The 18,448-nt window shown below is 42.8% G+C and overlaps 1 protein-coding gene across 5 annotated transcripts in view; it reads left to right on the top strand.

The window, feature by feature from the left end:
• Positions 1 to 18,448, top strand: part of itfg2 (integrin alpha FG-GAP repeat containing 2) — a 131,601-nt gene that overhangs the window by 29,948 nt on the left and 83,205 nt on the right. For all 5 annotated transcript variants that reach the window (XM_068050715.1, XM_068050713.1, XM_068050716.1 and 2 more), the window contains exon 7: positions 15,642 to 15,736. In XM_068050715.1, the coding sequence (XP_067906816.1) occupies positions 15,642 to 15,736 (95 nt within the window). The remainder of the gene's footprint in view (positions 1 to 15,641; positions 15,737 to 18,448) is intronic.

Raw genomic sequence — 18,448 nt, 5'->3', positions numbered from 1 at the left:
AATTTGTTTGTGGGGGCTGTTACACAGTTGGCTCTCCCCTTGCGCCTCTGTCTTTTTTCCTGCCAACTGCTACGTCTCTTCGACTCGCCACACTTTAGCCCCGCCTTTATGGCTGCCCGCCAGCTCTGGCGAACGCTGGCAACTGACTTCCACGACTTGTGATCAATGTCACAGGACTTCATGTTGCGTTTGCAAACGTCTTTAAAGCGGAGACATGGACGGCCAGTGGGTCTGACACCAGTGGCGAGCTCGCTGTACAATGTGTCTTTGGGGATCCTGCCATCTTCCATGCGGCTCACATGGCCAAGCCATCTCAAGCGCCGCTGACTCAGTAGTGTGTATAAGCTGGGGATGTTGGCCGCCTCGAGGACTTCTGTGTTGGAGATACGGTCCTGCCACCTGATGCCAAATATTCTCCGGAGGCAGCAAAGATGGAATGAATTGAGACGTCGCTCTTGGCTGACATACGTTGTCCAGGCCTCGCTGCCATAGAGCAAGGTACTGAGGACACAGACTTGATGCACTCGGACTTTTGTGTTCCGTGTCAGTGCACCATTTTCCCACACTCTCTTGGCCAGTCTGGACATAGCAGTAGAAGCCTTTCCCATGCGCTTGTTGATTTCTGCATCTAGAGACAGGTTACTGGTGATAGTTGAGCGAGATAGGTGAACTCTTGAACCACTTCCAGAGCGTGGTCGCCAATATTGATGGATGGAGCATTTCTGACATCCTGCCCCATGATGTTCGTTTTCTTGAGGCTGATGGTTAGGCCAAATTCATTGCAGGCAGCTGCAAACCTGTCGATGAGACTCTGCAGGCACTCTTCAGTGTGAGATGTTAAAGCAGCATCGTCAGCAAAGAGGAGTTCCCTGATGAGGACTTTCTGTACTTTGGACTTCGCTCTTAGACGGGCAAGGTTGAACAACCTGCCCCCTGATCTTGTGTGGAGGAAAATTCCTTCTTTAGAGGACTTGAATGCATGTGAAAGCAGCAGGGAGAAGAAAATCCCAAAAAGTGTGGGTGCGAGAACACAGCCCTGTTTCACGCCACTCAGGATAGGAAAGGGGTCTGATGAGGAGCCACCATGTTGAATTGTGCCTTTCATATTGTCATGGAATGAGGTGATGATACTTAGTAGCTTTGGTGGACATCCAATCTTTTCTAGTAGTCTGAAGAGATCACGTCTGCTGACGAGGTCAAAGGCTTTGGTGAGATCAATGAAAGCAAAGTAGAGGGGCATCTGTTGTTCGCGGCATTTCTCCTGTATCTGACGAACGGAGAACAGCATGTCAACGGTCGATCTCTCTGCACGAAAGCCACACTGTGCCTCAGGGGTAGACGCGCTCGTCCAGCTTCTGGAGCCTGTTTACAGCGACTCGAGCAAAGACTTTCTCCACTATGCTAAGCAGGGAGATTCCACGGTAGTTGTTGCAGTCACCGCGGTCACCTTTGCTTTTATAGAGGGTGATGATACCCAGAGGCCAATTATTCCACTTAAATAGCCAATTAAGGGGTCTCTTCCTGCTGCAGCGAGCATTTTACCAACGGCGGGTAGACCCTCCGCTGTGTGGGGAGACTGCCTGGTGAACCCTAGTGGCCTCCTTGTGGGCTTGGGAATGGGGGCCTCCTATTCCAGCACTCTGTGATCCACGGAGGAGCCACCCCAACAGCAATACTCCCCCACCCCCCCCCCCCCCACCTTGCCGTGACCCACCTGATTGGCCCCAGTGCCCTCGCTTACCTGGTTGGGAGGCTGGCCTGCTCCCATTGAGTCCTCCTCTAGTTCCCAGGAGTGGCCACCGCTCCCAGAGACGTGCTGAGCTGCCAGACCTCCAATTGGCCGGCAGCTCCTGGGGGCGGGCGCCCGTCCTTTAAAGGGACGGTCGTCCTGACGGTAACTGATTAGTTGCCAGACGGTCAAAAAATGCGGCCAGGAGTCCCATAAACGGCCGAGGCAGGTTTGCCTCTGCTTTTGGGCCCAGGGTCGGGGCCTCCGCTGCTCCGACAAAATTCTGGCCTTGATCTTAGGTATCACCATGCTCCATCCTATGTACACAACCTAGAAATCAACAGCAGCTATTAAATTGTAGTAACATTCAACTGCCACAGCATGCCGTAGAAGGACCATTAATATCATGAGGTCTTTTGGGATTGAATGTTTCTGTTCAAGAGCAATAAAACAAGATATCTTTTAGAATGCAGTTGAGTATTTGCATCTTCTGGCATCAATTTGGGACTAAAAATTTTGTGTGAGGAGGGTCTTTCATGGGAGAAATAGATATGCAGTAACTTCAGAGATTAAAATGACCGCAAAATCAGAAATATTTAAATGAACTCATTTCTTTAGTAAAGTAGCAATTTTTTTAATATTTTGAGGATATGCATACTGGTGTGCAAAAGGAAGGATAGTTTGGTCAGATGAACCTGTGATTTTGATTTTTTATTGATTGACCTATCTCAGTTGCCTGGTATATTTACTACAGTTGTGAAATGCATTTGGTGGTTTTACTATGTGTTTTTGTAGAATGAATAAATGATATGGAAAACATAAATGCAGCATGTAGGATTAGAAAACAGCTTTGTACTTGAGATTCCCTACACGTGAACCCTTTGGAGTGATAAATCTGTTATGAGGAGGCCAGGCAGATCCCCAAGAGGACTGTTCATACACAACGCCTTGTAGTAAATCACAAAAAAAAACTTGCATTTATTTAGCGCATTTCACGATCTTAGGATATCCCAAAGTGCTTTACGGCCAATGTAGTCCTTTTGAAGTGTAGTCATTGGTGTAATGTAGTAAGAGAAGTCGAATGTTTGGGAATAGTCTCCACTTGCCCACTTGACTTAGAGGAATTTGAGGATGGGGGAGTGGGAACAAGGGGGAAAAAAATCATATAACGGAGAAAAGCTAAGATACAAATATTAGAAATTGGTATTTTCTGTGTATTCTATGGAAATATATAACTATAAAAGTTAATTGGAAACAATTTATATGTCTCTAGTTTCAGCCGCAATATTCCAGAAATAGAACCCATGGCATAGGGGCTGCTAACGTCTCCAGTCGCCTCTTCCCACTAATTCTTGCATTAACACAGCCCAATGAACTGGACTTCATACGCCTCTCTTTTTCCCCCTCTCCCATTCTTCCCCTTCCTTCTCTACTCTGGTCAAGCGGAATTAGAGGACAAGGCTGGGAAGGATGGTGATGGTGACTGCGAGGTTATAGCTCTAAGCTATAGTAGCGTGGCGTTAGTAAAGTTGGCAGGAGGAGAGAAGGTAGAGTAGGAAGTACAGGGGGCTAGAAGCCAGTGACATGGAAGGGCCAGGATAGAATATATTTAGAGATTGGGGACAAATGGTAAGATAGAACAGGCTAGAGGCTATGACGGCAACAGGGCAGGTAGAACTGGGTGAGAGTCTGAGGAGATGGGAGAGAAATGTTGGAGCATAGTAAGAGGCTAGATAGGGAAGGCAAAGAAAATTAGGTCCAGATGGACTGAGCCTGGAGATACTCAAAGAAACTAGGGAGGAGATGGCAGCAGCACTAGTATCTATATATAAACATTCAACAGAAAAAGAGAGTGCCAGAGGATGATGGGCATCAAATTTAATTCCTGTCTTCAAAAATGGAGATTGAGCTAATCCAGGGAATTGTAGACCAGTTAGCTTAATGTCAGTGATTGGAAATATGCTAGAATCTTTGCTAAATAATGAAATTACAAAACACTAAGCAATGGAGAACATAACTAAAAAATAGACTGGATTTCTAAAAGATGTTTAACCAAACTTATTGAAATCTTTGAAGGAGAAACAGAAAGAGTATACAAGGGTGATACAGTGGTTGTGGTATACATGGACTTTCAGAAGGTCTTGGATAAATTGCCACACAAGAGTTTCATGACAGATTTCAGGGCCAGGTGGCAGAAAGGACTGAAAGATGGCTATAAAACAGGAAACATAGGGTAAAAGTTAAAGGAATTTTCTCACTGACAGAAAATGGGAAATGGTGTCCCACAGGGCAAATAGCTAATGATGGGGACAACTGCACCAAAATACAAGAAGGTATAACAGGCTTGCCGAGGGGGTGGATAAACAGCAACTCAAAATCATAGAATTGTTACAGCGCAGATGGAGGCCACTTGATCCATCGTGTCCAAACCAGCTGTCCGAATGAGCAATTCGCCTAAATGCCATTCCCCCGTCTGCTCCCCGTAACCCTTTTCAGATAACAGTCTAATTCCCTTTTGAATACCTTGATTGAACCTGCCTCCACCACAGTCTCAGGCAGTGAATTCCAGACCCTAACCACTCGCTGCATGAAAAAGGTTTTCCTCATGTCACTCTTACTTCTCTTGCCAACTATTTTAAATCAGTGCCCTCTCATTCTCAATCTTTTCACGAGTGGGAACAGTTTCTCTCTATCTACTCTGTCCAGACCCCTTCATGATTTTGAATACCTCTATCAAATCTCCTCGCAGCCTTCTCCTCTCCAAGGATAACCGTCCCAACTTCTCCAATCTGTTTTCATAACTGAAGTTCTTCATCCCTGGAACCATTCTCGTGAATCTTTTCTGCACTCTCTCCAATGCCTTAACATCTTTCCTAAAGCGCCCAGATTGGGACACAATACTCCAGCTGAGGCTGAACAACTCTCTTCCCCTATTAATAAAGACCAGGATGCTGTATGCTTTATTAATCGTTCTCTCAACCTGTCCTGCCCCCTTCAATGACTTATGCACATATACCCCTGGGTCCCTCTGCTCCTACACCCCCATGAGAGTTGTACCCAATATTTGATATTGTCTTTCCATGTTCTTCCTACCAAAATGAATCGCTTCACATTTCTCTGCGTTGAACTTCATCTGCCACTTGTCTGCCCATTCCACTAACTTGTCTATGTCCTTTTGAAGTTCTACACTATCCTCCTCACAGTTCACAATGCTTCCAAGTTTCGTATCATCTGCAAACTTTGGAATTGTGCCCTTTAAACCACAGTCGAGGTCATTAATATATATCAGGAACAGCAAGGGTCCTATCACTGACCCCTGGGGGTTCCAGTACAAACCTGCCTCCAGCCTGAAAAACATCCATTAACCACTACTCTTTGTTTCCTGTCACTCAGCCAATTTCATATCCGTGTTGCTACTGTCTATTTTATTCCATGAGTTATAACTTTGCTCACAAGTCTGTTGTTTGGCACTGTATGGAAGTCCATGTACACTACATAAACAGCATTGCCCTCAACAACCCTCTCTGTTGCCTCTTCATAAAACTCCAGTAAGTTAGTTAAACACAATTTTCCCTTAACAAATCTGTCCTTAATCTGTCCATTGCCTATTAATTTTGTCCCGAATTATTGTTTCTAGAAGTTTCCTGTAGTTGCTGGGCTTATCTTTACATCCTTTTTTGAACAAGGATGTAACATTTGAAAATCTCCAGTCCTCTGGCACCACCCTTGAATCTAAGGAAGACTGGAAAATTATGGCCAGTGCCTCCGCAATTTCCACTTTCACTTCCCTCAGTACCCTTGGATGCACCTCATCCTGTCCTGCTTTATCAACTTTAAGTATAGACAGTTTATCTAATATTGCCTCCTTATCAATTTTAAATCATTTTAGTGTATTAATTACCTCCTCTTTCACCGTGGCCTGGGTAGCATCTTCTTCCTTGGTAAAGTATTCATTTAATATATAACGTACATATGAACGTACGAATTAGGAGTAGGCCACTCGGCCTTAATTCGTGGCTAAACTGATTACTCCACATTTCCACCTACCCCCGATAATCTTCCACCCCCTTACTTATCAAGAATCTATCTACCTCTGCCTTGAAAATATTCAAAGACTCTGCTTCCACCGCCTTTTGAGGAACAGAATTCCAAACACTCATGACCCTCTGAGAGAATTTCTCCTCATCTCTGTCTTAAATGGGCGAACCCTTACTTTTTAAACAGTGACCCCTAGTTCCACATTCTCCCACAAGGGGAACCATCCTTTCCACATCCACCCTGTCAAGACCCCTCAGGATCTTATATGTTTCAATCAAGTTGCCCCCTACTCTTCTAAATTTCAGCGGATGTAAGCCTAGCCTGTCCAATCTTTCCTTATAAGACAGCCTGCCCATTCCAGGTATTAGTCTAGTAAACCTTCTTTGTACTGCCTCCAATGCATTTACATCCTTCCTTAAATAAGGAGACCAGTACTGTACACACTACTCCAAATGTGAGCTCACCAATGGCCTGTATTGCTGAAGCATAACCTCTTTTGTCTTCAATTCTCCTCGTGATAAACAATAACATTCTATTAGCTTTCCTAATTACGTGCTGTACCTGCATACTAACCTTTTGCATTTCATGTACTAGGACACCCAGATCCCTCTGCATCTCAGAGCTCTGCAATCTCTCACCATTTAGCTAATATGCTTTTTTAGTCTTCCTGCCAAAGTGGACAATTTCTCACTTTCCTACATTATACTGAATTTGCCAAGTCTTTGCCCACTCACTTAACCTATCTATATCCCTTTGTAGCCCCTCTTATGTCCTCTTCACAAGTTACTTTCCTACCTATCTGTGTATCATCAGCAAATTTAGCAACCATACCTTTGGTCCCTTCATCTAAGTCATTTATATAAATAGTAAAAAGTTGAGGCCCCAGCACAGATCCCTGTGGCACTCCACTCGTTACATCTTGCCAACCAGAAAATAACCCTACTCTCTGTTTCCTGTTAGCTAACCAATCTTCTATCCATGCCAATATGTTACCCCTACACCATGAGCTTTCATTTTCCACAATAACCTTTGATGTGGCACCTTATCAAATGCCTTCTGGAAATCTAAGTACAATACATCCACTCAAAGAACTCCAATAAATTGGTTAACCATGATTTCCCTTTCACAAAACCAAGTTGACTCTGCCTGATTACCTTGAATTTTTCTAAATGCCCTGTTATAACGTCTTTAATAATAGTGCCTAACGTTTTCCCTAAGACAGATGTTAAGCTAACTGGCCTGTAGTTTCCTGCTTTCTGTCTCCCTCCCTTTTTGAATAAAGGAGTTACATTCGATATTTTCCAAGCTAATCGAACCTTCCCCGAATCTAGGGAATTTTGAAAATTGAAACTAACGCATCAACTCTCTCACTAGCCACTTCTTTTAACCCCCTAGGATGAAATCCATCAGGACCCAGGGACTTGTTAGCCCGCAGCTCCAACAATTTGTTCAGTACCACTTCCCTGGTGATTGTAATTTTCTTGGGTTCCTCCCTTCTTTCCATTTCCTGACTACCAGCTAATACTGGGATGTTACTTGTATCTTCAATAGTGAAGACCGATGCAAAATATCTGTTCAATTCATCTGCCATCTCCTTATTATCCATTATTAATTCCCCAGACTCACTTTCTATCGGACTAACACTCACTTTGTTAACTTTTCTTTTTAAAATATCTATAGAAACTCTTACTATCTGTCTTTATATTTCCAGCTAGCTTTCTCTTGTACTCTAATTTTACCTTCCTTATCAATCTTTTAGTCATTCTTTGCTGTTTTTTATATTCTGTCCAATCTTCTGAACTGCCTCCTATCTTTACGCAATTATCAGCTTTTTCTTTAAGTTTGATACCATCTTTAACTGTTTTAGTTAACCACGGATGGCGGGTCCCACCTTTGGAATTTTTTTTTCTTGTTGAAATGTATCTATTCTGTGTATTCTGAAATATCCCCTTAAATGTCTGCCACTGCATCTGTATTGACCGATCCCTTAACCTGATTTGCCAGTTCACTTTAGCTAGCTCTGCTTTAATGCCCTCATAATTGCCCTTATTTAAGTTTAAAATACTAGTCTTGGACCCACTCTTCTCTCCCTCAAACTGAATGCAAAATTCAATCATTTTATGATCGCTTCTACCTTGGGGCACCTTAACTATGAGGTCATTATTTAATCCTATCTTGTTGCACAATACCAGGTCTAGTATAGCCTGCTCTCTGGTTGTCTCCAGAATGTATTGTTCCAAAAAATTATCCCGAAAACATTCTAGGTACTCCTCATCTAGACTACCTCCGCCCATCTGATTTTTCCAGTCTATATGTAGGTTAAAATCCCCCATAATTATCACTGTACCTTTCTGACAAGCTACCATTATTTCTTCCTTTATACCCTGTACTACAGTGTGGTTAATGTTAGGTGGCCTGTACACCACTCCCACAAGTGACTTCTTGCCTTTATGATTTCTCATCCCTACCCAAACTGCTTCTACACCCTGGACTCTTGAATTTAGGTCATCCCTCTCTATTGCGCTGATACCATCATTAGTTAACAGAGCTACCCTTCCACCTTTTCCTAGCTTCCTGTCCTTCCTAAATGCCATGTACCCATCAATATTCAGGCCCCAATCTATGTCGTCCTGCAGCCATGTCTCTATAATGGCCATCAGATTGTACTTATTTATTTCTATTTGCACTCTCAGTTCATCTGTTTTGTTTCAAATGCTACGTGCATTCAAATACAGAGTCTTTAGTTTTGTGCTTTTATTATTGTTGTAACCTCTAGCCTCATCTGTTGATTTACGCTTAGATTTGTACGCTCTGTCCCTTCCTGTCACAGTTTATTTATCATTTCCCATATTAATACCTTTCTCTCTTGCCTTGTCTCTACTCCTTGATTTACCATATCTTCCCAGATTTGATCCCTTGTCCCCACTATTCAGTTTAAAACCCTCTCTACTTCCCTACTACTGGTGCCAGTGCCCCGCAAACCGGAACCCACTTCTACCACACCAGTCTTTGAGCCAAGTATTAATTTCTCTAATCTGATTTGCCCTAGGCCAATTTGCACGTGGCTCAGGTAATAATCCAGAGATCATTACCTTTGAGGTTCTGCTTCTTAATTTGGTGCCTAGTTTCCTCATACTGACTATGCAGAACCTCTTTCATTGTCCTGCCTATGTCGTTGGTACCTACATGGACCATGACGACTGGGTCCTCCCCCTCCCACTGTAAGTTCCTCTCCAGCCCTGTGTAGATGTCCCGAACCCTGGCACCAGGCAGGCAACACAGCCGTCTGGACTCTCGCTCTTTGCTGCAGAGAACAGTGTCAATCCCCCTAACTAAACTGTCCCCTACTACCACTACATTCCTTTTTTCTGCCTCCACTTGAATGGCTTCCTGTACCATGGTGCCATGGTCAGGTTGCTGATCCACCTTGCAGCCCCCACTCTCATCCAACAAAACCTCAAACCTGTTGGACAGTCGCAAAGGCTGAGGCTTCTGCAGTCCTGCCTGAGCTGCAGCCACACTTTCCTGTCCCTGACCACTGACCAAATCAGAAGACCCTACCCTAAGGGGTGTGACCGCCTCCTGGTACAAAATGTCCAGGTAACTTTCCCCCTCCCTGATGTGTCGCAGTGCCTGCAGCTTGGACTTCAGTTCAATGACTCTGAGGTGAAGCTCATCAAGATCATGGCTGATCTGATTGTAACCTCAACTCCACATTCTCACCTATCCCCGAATACCTCAGCTGTTCCTGCTGTCTCCATGCATAAATCTCCCTTTTGTTCCCTAATCGGCCCTACTGAACATTTTACCAGCCTTTTAATATTGATATGCATATGGAAGACTTTGGAATTCCCTTTTATATTAGCTGCCAGTCTGTTTCCATACTCTCTCTGCTTTTATTTCCTTTCTCACTTCCCCACTGAACCTTCTATATTTAGCCTGGTTTTGCATTGTATTATCTACTTGTCATAAGCACACTTTTTCTTCTTTGTCTTCATTTCTATCTCTTTTGTCATCCAGGGAGCTCTGTTCTCCTTAGAGCAGAGAAGGTTAAGAGGGAGATTGACCTTAATGGTTCCAGATGAGGGACTTCAGTTAATGTGGAGAAACTGGACAAGCTGGGATTTTTCTCCTTAGAGCAGAGAAGGTTAAGAGGGAGATTTAATCGAGGTGTTCAAAATCAGGAAGGGTTTTGATAGAATAAATAAGGAGAACTAGGAGCAGGAGTAGGCCACTCGGCCCCTCGAGCCTATTCCGCCATTCAGCAAGATCATGGCTGATCTGATTGTAACCTCAACTCCACATTCCCACCTACCCCCGAGTACCTCAGCTGTTCCCCCTGCCTCCATGCGTAAATCCCCCTTTTGGTTCCTAATTGGCCCTACTTAACCTTTTACCACCCTTTTACTATTTATATGCTTATAGAAGACTTTGGGATTCCCTTTTATGTTGGCTGCCAGTCTGTTTTCATACTTTCTCTTTGCTTCTCTTATTTGCTTTTTCACTTCCCCGCTGAACCTTCTATAATGAGCCTAGTTCTGCATTGTATTATCTACCTGACATCTGTCATAAGCACACTTTTTCTTCATCTTCATCTCTATGTCTTTTGTCATCCAGAGAGCTCTGGATTTGTTTGCCCTACCTTTCCGCTTTGAGGGAATATACCTTGACTGTGCCTGAATGATCTCTTCTTTGAAGGTAGCCTATTGTTCAGCTACTGTCTTTCCTGCCAACCTTTGATTCCAATTTATTGGTCCAGATCTATTTGTGCCCCATTGAAATTGGCTTTCCCCCGGTTAATTATGCTTACTCTAGATCGTTCTTTGTCCTTTCTCATAGCCAACCTAAACCTTATGATACAATGATCACTAAATGTTCCTAAATGTTCTCCTGTTGATATTTGATCCAGTTGGCCCACCTCATTCCTAATAACCAGCTCAAGCAGTACCTCCCCTCTCATTGGGTTGGAAACATACTGCTGTGGAAAATTTTCCTGAACACACACAAGGAACTCTTGCCCCTCTCTGCCCTTTACACTGCTACTATCCTAGTCTACATTCGGATAATTAAAGTCCCCCATTATAACTATATAATTAGTTGTTTGGTAGTACAGAACTTGTGAATTGCATCCTGTTTGTGGCGAACATCACACATGTTGCTACTGCGTAGTAGCAGTGTGAAACGGCTAGCTTTACCTGTTGCTCAAATGTTTGGGATGCATTACCCTTGCAGGGTATTTTGAGGTAGACTGGGCACTTTTCAGGGCCGAAAATGACAACCTTAGACCCGTTCGTAAGTTTGCGCGATATACAGTGAGAAAAGATCTCTGCAGTAGCAACATGTGTGATGTTCGCCACTAACAGGATGCTGCCGTCAAGCCAAAAGACTTCCCGGCTATCTCACAAATGAGTAATGTGATATATGAATTTCACTGCTAGGTATATAGGCTGTACGTCCCAAAGACTGGCAGATCGTATCAAACAACATGTCCCTTCCGCTGTTCGCAACGGGCAAGGTGCAGGCCGTGCCCAACCGGCTCGTGCTTGCAAAACTCAAAACACAGTGTCCAACATTAGATGTGATTCCGCAATTGGACAACATTTGCTAAATAATCTGCAGTGTGCTCAGAATTATGCTGACAACCAATTTAAGATTGTCAGTAGGGCTCGCAGTGTGGCTCATTTGCATGTACTGGAAGCTACATATATTAAAACACAGGGCCCTGTTCTTTGTGGACAGAAAGAACATGTACACACCTATTTCAGCTGAACGAAATAAGTGACAGCCATTTGCTGGTTTATTCCACAGGTCAAAATGCCTTGACCAATCAGAGTCAAGCTGCCTGGTTTAAATTTCAAACAAAGCTTGGCAGTTAACTGTCAGTCACTGTAAACTGGTGCATTCTCCATGGCAATGCCTTTCCCAATCAGAGTTCACTTGCCAACCAATCAGCACTCTCTTCTCATGCAGTATAAGTTGTTGTTTTCTCTTGCATTGATTATTCTTGTGTATTGTCCTGATGATTGCGAGACGAAAAGCTTCGACAACATGTCTGTATTTTCAGCAATACTCTATAATTCTTGCATCTTGCTGTAATTTTCTTATAAATTTGTTCCTCTACATTCTTTCCACTATTCAATACAGCAAAATGTGAGGTGGTTCATTTTGGTAGGAGGAAGGCAAGAGGCTAAATGGGGTATAGGATCAAAGAAATCTGGAAATGCAGATACATTAATCACTAGAAGTAGCAACACCAGCTGATGAGACGAAAAAGATTGCAACCAAGGAGCTGGGGTTCATTTCTAAAGTAACAGAATGCAAAAGTAGGGAAATCATAAATTTTGATAGAATTTTGGCTAGACTGCACTTAGCAGTAATATGTGCAGTTCTGGTCTCCAAATTACCAAAGGATATTGAAGCACTGGAGAAAGTGCAGCACAGATGTTAGCAAAGGATGTTAACAAAATTGAGGGGATGAGTTATCAGTAAAGAATGAGCAGTTTGGGGGAGACCTAATAGAGGTCACTGTTCTCTTCGGAATTTCTTTTTGATTGTCTTTGGGTGTCAGAGGAATTTTGAAGATTTTTTTTCCTATTACATGATTGCTCCTTGGTGGGGAGCATTTAGGAGTCATGTTGTTTAATTGCAACATTACTGAATAGAATCAGCTTGATGGACCAGCTGGTCTTTTTCTGTTTGTCGTTTTTGTATGTTTATATGTAATTCCTGTGAGGAGAGGGGATGACATAGAATGTACAGTACAGAAACAGACCATTTAGCCAAACTCATCGATGCCGGTGTTTGTGCTCCACATGAGTCTCCTCCCATCGTACTTCATCTAATCCTATCAACATATCCTATTCTTTTCTCCCTCGTATGTTTATCTACCTTCCCGTTACAAAGGACTACGCTGATTTCTTGTGCACCCACCCTCCCTTCGCCTCTTCACTGGTGATCATGATTTTAGCTGCCTCAACTCCATGCTTTGGAATTTCCTCCTGGAAACCCTGTTTCTGTCTCTCTGTCCATCCCCTGCCTTCCTTTAAGGCCCTCTTTAAAATTCATATTCACGTCCAAGATTTTGGTGACCCCTCTTAATATTTCCTCCTTTGGCTCAGTGTTGAATATTGTCTTATTACATTTCATGAAGCACCTTGGAGCAGTAAATGTGATATAAATGCTGTTGTTTATTTATTACTAGTCCACCTTCCCTGGTATTGCACACAGTAAGTCATGGAATATAGTTCTTGTTACGATCAGGTGAGAAAGAGGTCTAGGGTTCCCTTTCAGCCTTCACCTAATCTTACTGTAACAGGGTTTTTTTTAAACACACTGTATTTTTAGCTTCCCCTTGGTGAATCCTTGATCACCGCTTTCCAATTACAAGGTAAGAAATGGGCACAAACAGGCTTTCTTAGGTTTAAGGAAGAAAGGTGAAATTTTATTAAACTTAAACTCTAATTCGGTTGACGCCTACGGATACACGACGCGCCTACGCTAGCATGCATACGCGATACACACGTGCAAATAGAGATAGAAATGAGCAGAAGAAAAATAAAGTGGAAAGGTTTGAGGCAATATTTGAAGAGCTGTTGTTACGGTTCTTCGAGCTCATGGTAAAATCCTTGATTGTAGGTAGATCTTGCTTTTCATTGGGGCCCAGTATTATTCTTATACCTTGTTCACTGTAGGAGACTTTTCTCTCTTGGGGTTCACGTATCTTCAGTCAGTTTTTGGTGTTCTGTGAGAAAGAGGTGGGAGCAGACAGAACAGGGGAGGAGGTCTGCTTCAGTCCAGGAGCAAGTAGCTTTCTGCCAGTTCAAACACTGTCTCTACAATTTAAAACTCCCCAAGTTGACCAGCAGGGTAGTCACGTGACTGACTGGTATAACCACTTCTGGCTTTGTGTATTGTGTGGGTCAGGGAAGTGGTCGTTTGTCTACAAATACTGTCTGTTAATATGCAAAAATTTCTTTCCAGCCAGGGGCCTGGCAACCCCTAGTAACAGGCCTTCTCTTCTTCCCAGCAACAATTTGAAATTTAATGTCCTTGTGGTGAAATTAATATGCCTCATTCTTGGCAGGTGGGGCCTGCATGACAGTCCCTCTTACATATTTCTGTTGTCTTTGTGTTGGCTGTTTTTCCTTTTCTACCTCTCTGTCTTATGTTTTTCCTTTAACTCCTCTTTTTGCTTCTCTATCTCTGTTTTGGTAGGAGGTGCTGGTTAATATGATGTGGTATGGCAGGAAAAGGTGTCATAATTGGCTGCAGGCTGTATTTGGGATGGGGATTGTGGAACAAATATGGCCTTCAGTGACACTTTTCCTATCCCCTCCTCCAGTTGCTGGTACCTTCCCCACCTCTTCACACCCAACATGTTCCCAATTCTTTTTCTTTCACCCTGCTCATTCCCCTGCTATGGTAAATCATCCAAGGAAGAAAGAAACTAGGTTGGCATAGTTCTCCAGACAGAGCTAATCACATTGGTTTCTGGATCCTTGCCTTAGTGGCCATATCGATATGAGTATAGAATAATGAGTTTTAGAAATCTTTGGACTGTGGGATGCAATGCAGCCATACCTAATCCTTTCCTCCCCCAGTGAGCTGGAATTTACTGAGCCCTGACATCGGGCTCCATGGCTGGTGGGTGGTGGGGGCGGAAGATGGTTCTGGCAGAGGCCCACCAGGGAGACCAACGCCAGGAGGGCCTGGCTGATTCTCCCAGCAGTGGCGAGGCTCCATGCGATGAATAAATTTAAATAGACTTACCAGCAATGTTCTGGGCCCGCCGCGATCTTTGCACTCCCGCACCTTCGATTCCCGGTCTGGGGAAAGCAGCCGTGACACTGGTGGGAAGGAGTTAAGATTTTAACTGCGGGAGGAAGGGGGGCGGGGTAGGTGGGTGCACAAATAAGCATCATCAGTGTAGGGGATGGTGGGAAGAGGTGAACTTTCAACTTTGTACAGTCGGTGGGGGTGGGGGGGGGAAGGTCAGAATTCAAAGTTGTGTTTTGCGGGGCGGGGGGGGGGGGGGGGGTGGTGGTAAGGGCAAATACTTACTGGAACTTTTGTGGGGGGTTGGGAAAGGGGTGTTACAATTTTATTTGTTACATTTTGGGGGGGGGAATATCTCTTTAAAAATTTAAATATGCCGGCAGGGCTGGCTGCCCTTTAAAAATGGTGCTAGCACCTGCGTACAGGCAGCTGACATCATTGCTAGTGTTGGACAGCCCTCCACGTGTTTTGGGGGGTGGACCACCTCATCTATTTAAATGATCCACCACGCGGGAGATCTCTGTGGCATGCGGGCCGCCATTCTTTGACCCCGCCGCTGCTCTTAAAATCCAGCCCAATATGTGTACATCAAAAAAGAAACTTGAAAAGTCATCAGGAATAGGAATTTGATTGATTTCTTCTCCCTAACTGGGGAGTACAGAGGCCAGTTTCAGTGTGTAATCTGCCATTGTAGCTTAGCTTCGTTTAGTTAATTCAGAACAACTTGGGGATTGAATTTAATACTTTCTTGAATGGTGTGGCTCGTCTATTTGCTTAGCCAGCCAAGTCAATGGGGGGGAGCGCACCATTCTTTAATAAAGAAAGATTTGCCGTAACGTGCCTTTAACTTTGATAATCTGAAACCATTCTAAGTTCCTGTTATGTGTAAACAAAAATGATGCCTGACATGGGATGAATGGATGCTTTTGCGTATTGGAAAATTAAAAAAAGTTCAGTTTAACAAATATTGTTCTAAGCATATGTAAATACACAAAGAGTGAACATTTGCTCTTTATGCCAATACTTCTCTCTCCAGAGCCTTGTTTTCCTTGTTAATTTTCTTTTCCGAACCCTCATTGAGCTTTTTCCTTCTCTATAGTGAGAGCCTAATCCGGGATGTTATCCTTCACCAGACTTCGGGACGAATTCACAATAAGAATGTTTCCACTCATTTAATTGGTAGCATCAACAGAGGTAAGTATATGAACCCTTTCATGCCTTCATCGACTATAGAGCTAAATTGACATGAAGCGACTCCAAGATGACGTATCTCCTGCTTTGTGCAGTTAATAAATATGGCTATGCACAGATGTCTACTTAATTGCCTATTTCTTTTGTTCTTATGTGGGGTTGAGGAAGAGTATCAGCCACGATCGTATTAAATGGCAGAGCAGGCTGGAAAGACTGAATGGCCTACTGCTGTTCATATTTCTTATGTTCTTAATAAATCTTAAGTAAGTAATAGTGAATGATAATTTGGGCAGCTAAATGGCCACCTTGGATCTGAATGGCATCTACGATATGTAGTGTGCATTGATCTGAAGTTAGCACATTTTATGTTCGTTGACGTTATGCTTCATTGTATTCAGGTAATTAGACATCTGATCATAAAAAGTGAAAAAAATCTACCAGTAAGGCACACTTAATTGGGAAAGGAGTGTATCGATATGCCCTAGCTGGTGTACTCCCCCAATTAAGTGTTGAATTATATTGTTACGACCGACCACTCCAGTCAAAGCCCACAATCAAAATATACGATTCTGATTGTGGTGGGAGAACCGCACTGTTAATTCAATCCCGTCCCTCCACAGAACGCCTAACATATCATTTTAAACTTTCCAAATTAAAGAAAGACCCAGCCAAATTGTACCATCTATTAACCCTGAATGAGGCTATCCAAACCAGGTGTCTTTAAATTAACAAATTAATTGTTTAATTCGAAAAACGAAATTCTTAAACACTACTAAGATATAAACAAAATTTAAAACAGAAAAAAATTAGTGTCCTTGCAAATTTACAGTCCATGTTGCTTGAAGTCCTCACAGCTGTCCGATGGGGTAAAAGATTCTTCAGCAGTAGAACAGTCCATAGTCTAATTCCAGCAGTAAGTGATGCTTTCTTTCTCCAGCGATGAATTTCAACAATTAACGACTTGCAAGCACTTTTTAAATGAATCAATTTGGCTTTAGAATTTTTGAGGGATAAAAGATTGTCACAGTTTAACTTCCCTTCCTTCAGTTTAAATTATCAGAGATCTCTGTTGTGGCTTGACTTTTTTAGAATTTTGAGAGATAATAAACAGACTAAATTCTCTTCCTTCAGTTTAAATGGTCTGTTTCTCCTTTCAGGTGCTAACGCAAAGCTGTCTCTCATGTCCCCCAGTTAGAACAGTCTGTTTTCAACTAAAAAAGCCAGTTCAAAAGATGATTGCAACATTGTATATCCAGTCCTTGGTCCCTGAATGGCTGTTGCCGGGTAACCAGGATGCATTCTTTGAAGCTCGTTGGTTCCCTCTCCGTATGCTTGTATCTAATGGCAACCAAAATGCACTTTTTCTAAGTTCTGAGGCTTGCTGGTTCTTAAAGCAGTATGGCTCCTTTGCTGTCTTAAAGACACACCACATATTTCCCGGAGGAAAAAAAAACACAGGATCATGACAATACCATAGTAGCTATTTGACCCTATGATTTCCAGTAATGTGTCATGAATTTAAGCAATATCTCTGAAATTTTTGAACAATTCTTCAGTCATATCAGTGCCTGGAGAGTGAATTGCTGGAATCTAATAGAAGGTTCAAACAGTATTCTAAATTATGAGCGAAGCCTTTTGCAATAGGTATTTGATCCACTTATTTAGATTTAAATCTGTATCTCACTCACAGATGTTAATTATTCTCCACTTAAACCATCTGAATTGCTCAATTAGATTTTAACCACTCTTGTATGCATAAGTATGCATTTGAGTCCTCTGGATAATATTGTAAAGGGTTTGTAGTACTTAAAGTTGAAGAAGTACTTACTGTCTACAAGATGATGTTTCTTTACTTTTCTTAGTGTTGTATAGTGATTGTTTCTGCTGACATTTGGAAGTAACTTGATGCTGCACCTGAGTTTCTGCTGAATTTAGGGTGTAGGACATGTACCGGAATAATGTTGACAAATTGCTAAAAGAATTCACAAACTTTCAGGTTGGCAATGTGAATTTCTTTTAGCAATTTTGTTTGCATCCATTAACACTTTCTTGGAACTGTTCCATAACACAGACCAAGCTTTGAACAGCTTCATTTTGGAGTCCCATCAAGCAGAATAAATCAGCTGCCTCTACTGCAGTGAATTTTATATTTAGTAGGTAAGTATGCAGCCAGTTATGCATTCAGCAAGGTCCACTATCTGCAATGAGATGAACCTTTTTGAAGGTTCAGGGCATATTGAGAGAATGGTTAGTGAAGCATATGGGATCTTGGGTTTCATAAGTGGAATAGAAGTGTACAAGATTATGACAGGCTTAGGATAAGTTCAACAAGGAATAACTGTTCCCATGAACTAATGGTACAGGACTAGGGGACACAGATTGATGGTTTTGGGCAAGAGATACAGGGGGAATATGAGGAAGAACTTTTTTATGCAGCAGGTGGTGATGACCTAGAATTTACTGCCCACAAGGGCGGTGGAAGTGGAGACAATCAATGACTTCAAGGGGGAATTGGATGGCCACTTGAAGGAAATAGACTTGCAGGACTATGGGGATTGAGCGGGAGTGGTGGAACTGACCAAATAGCTCCGTGGAGAGCTGGCATGGACTCGATGAGCCGAATGACCTCCTTCTTTGCCGTAAATGACTATGACACTATACATGCATGACTGACCACTTGCACTTGTCTCTTGTCTAATGGTAGCTATTCTCTAA

This window comes from Heterodontus francisci, chromosome 18 (genome assembly GCF_036365525.1).
Source record: "Heterodontus francisci isolate sHetFra1 chromosome 18, sHetFra1.hap1, whole genome shotgun sequence".
In the NCBI taxonomy this organism is placed as follows: Eukaryota; Metazoa; Chordata; class Chondrichthyes; order Heterodontiformes; family Heterodontidae; genus Heterodontus; species Heterodontus francisci.
This window is presented reverse-complemented; position numbering and strand designations above follow the sequence as displayed.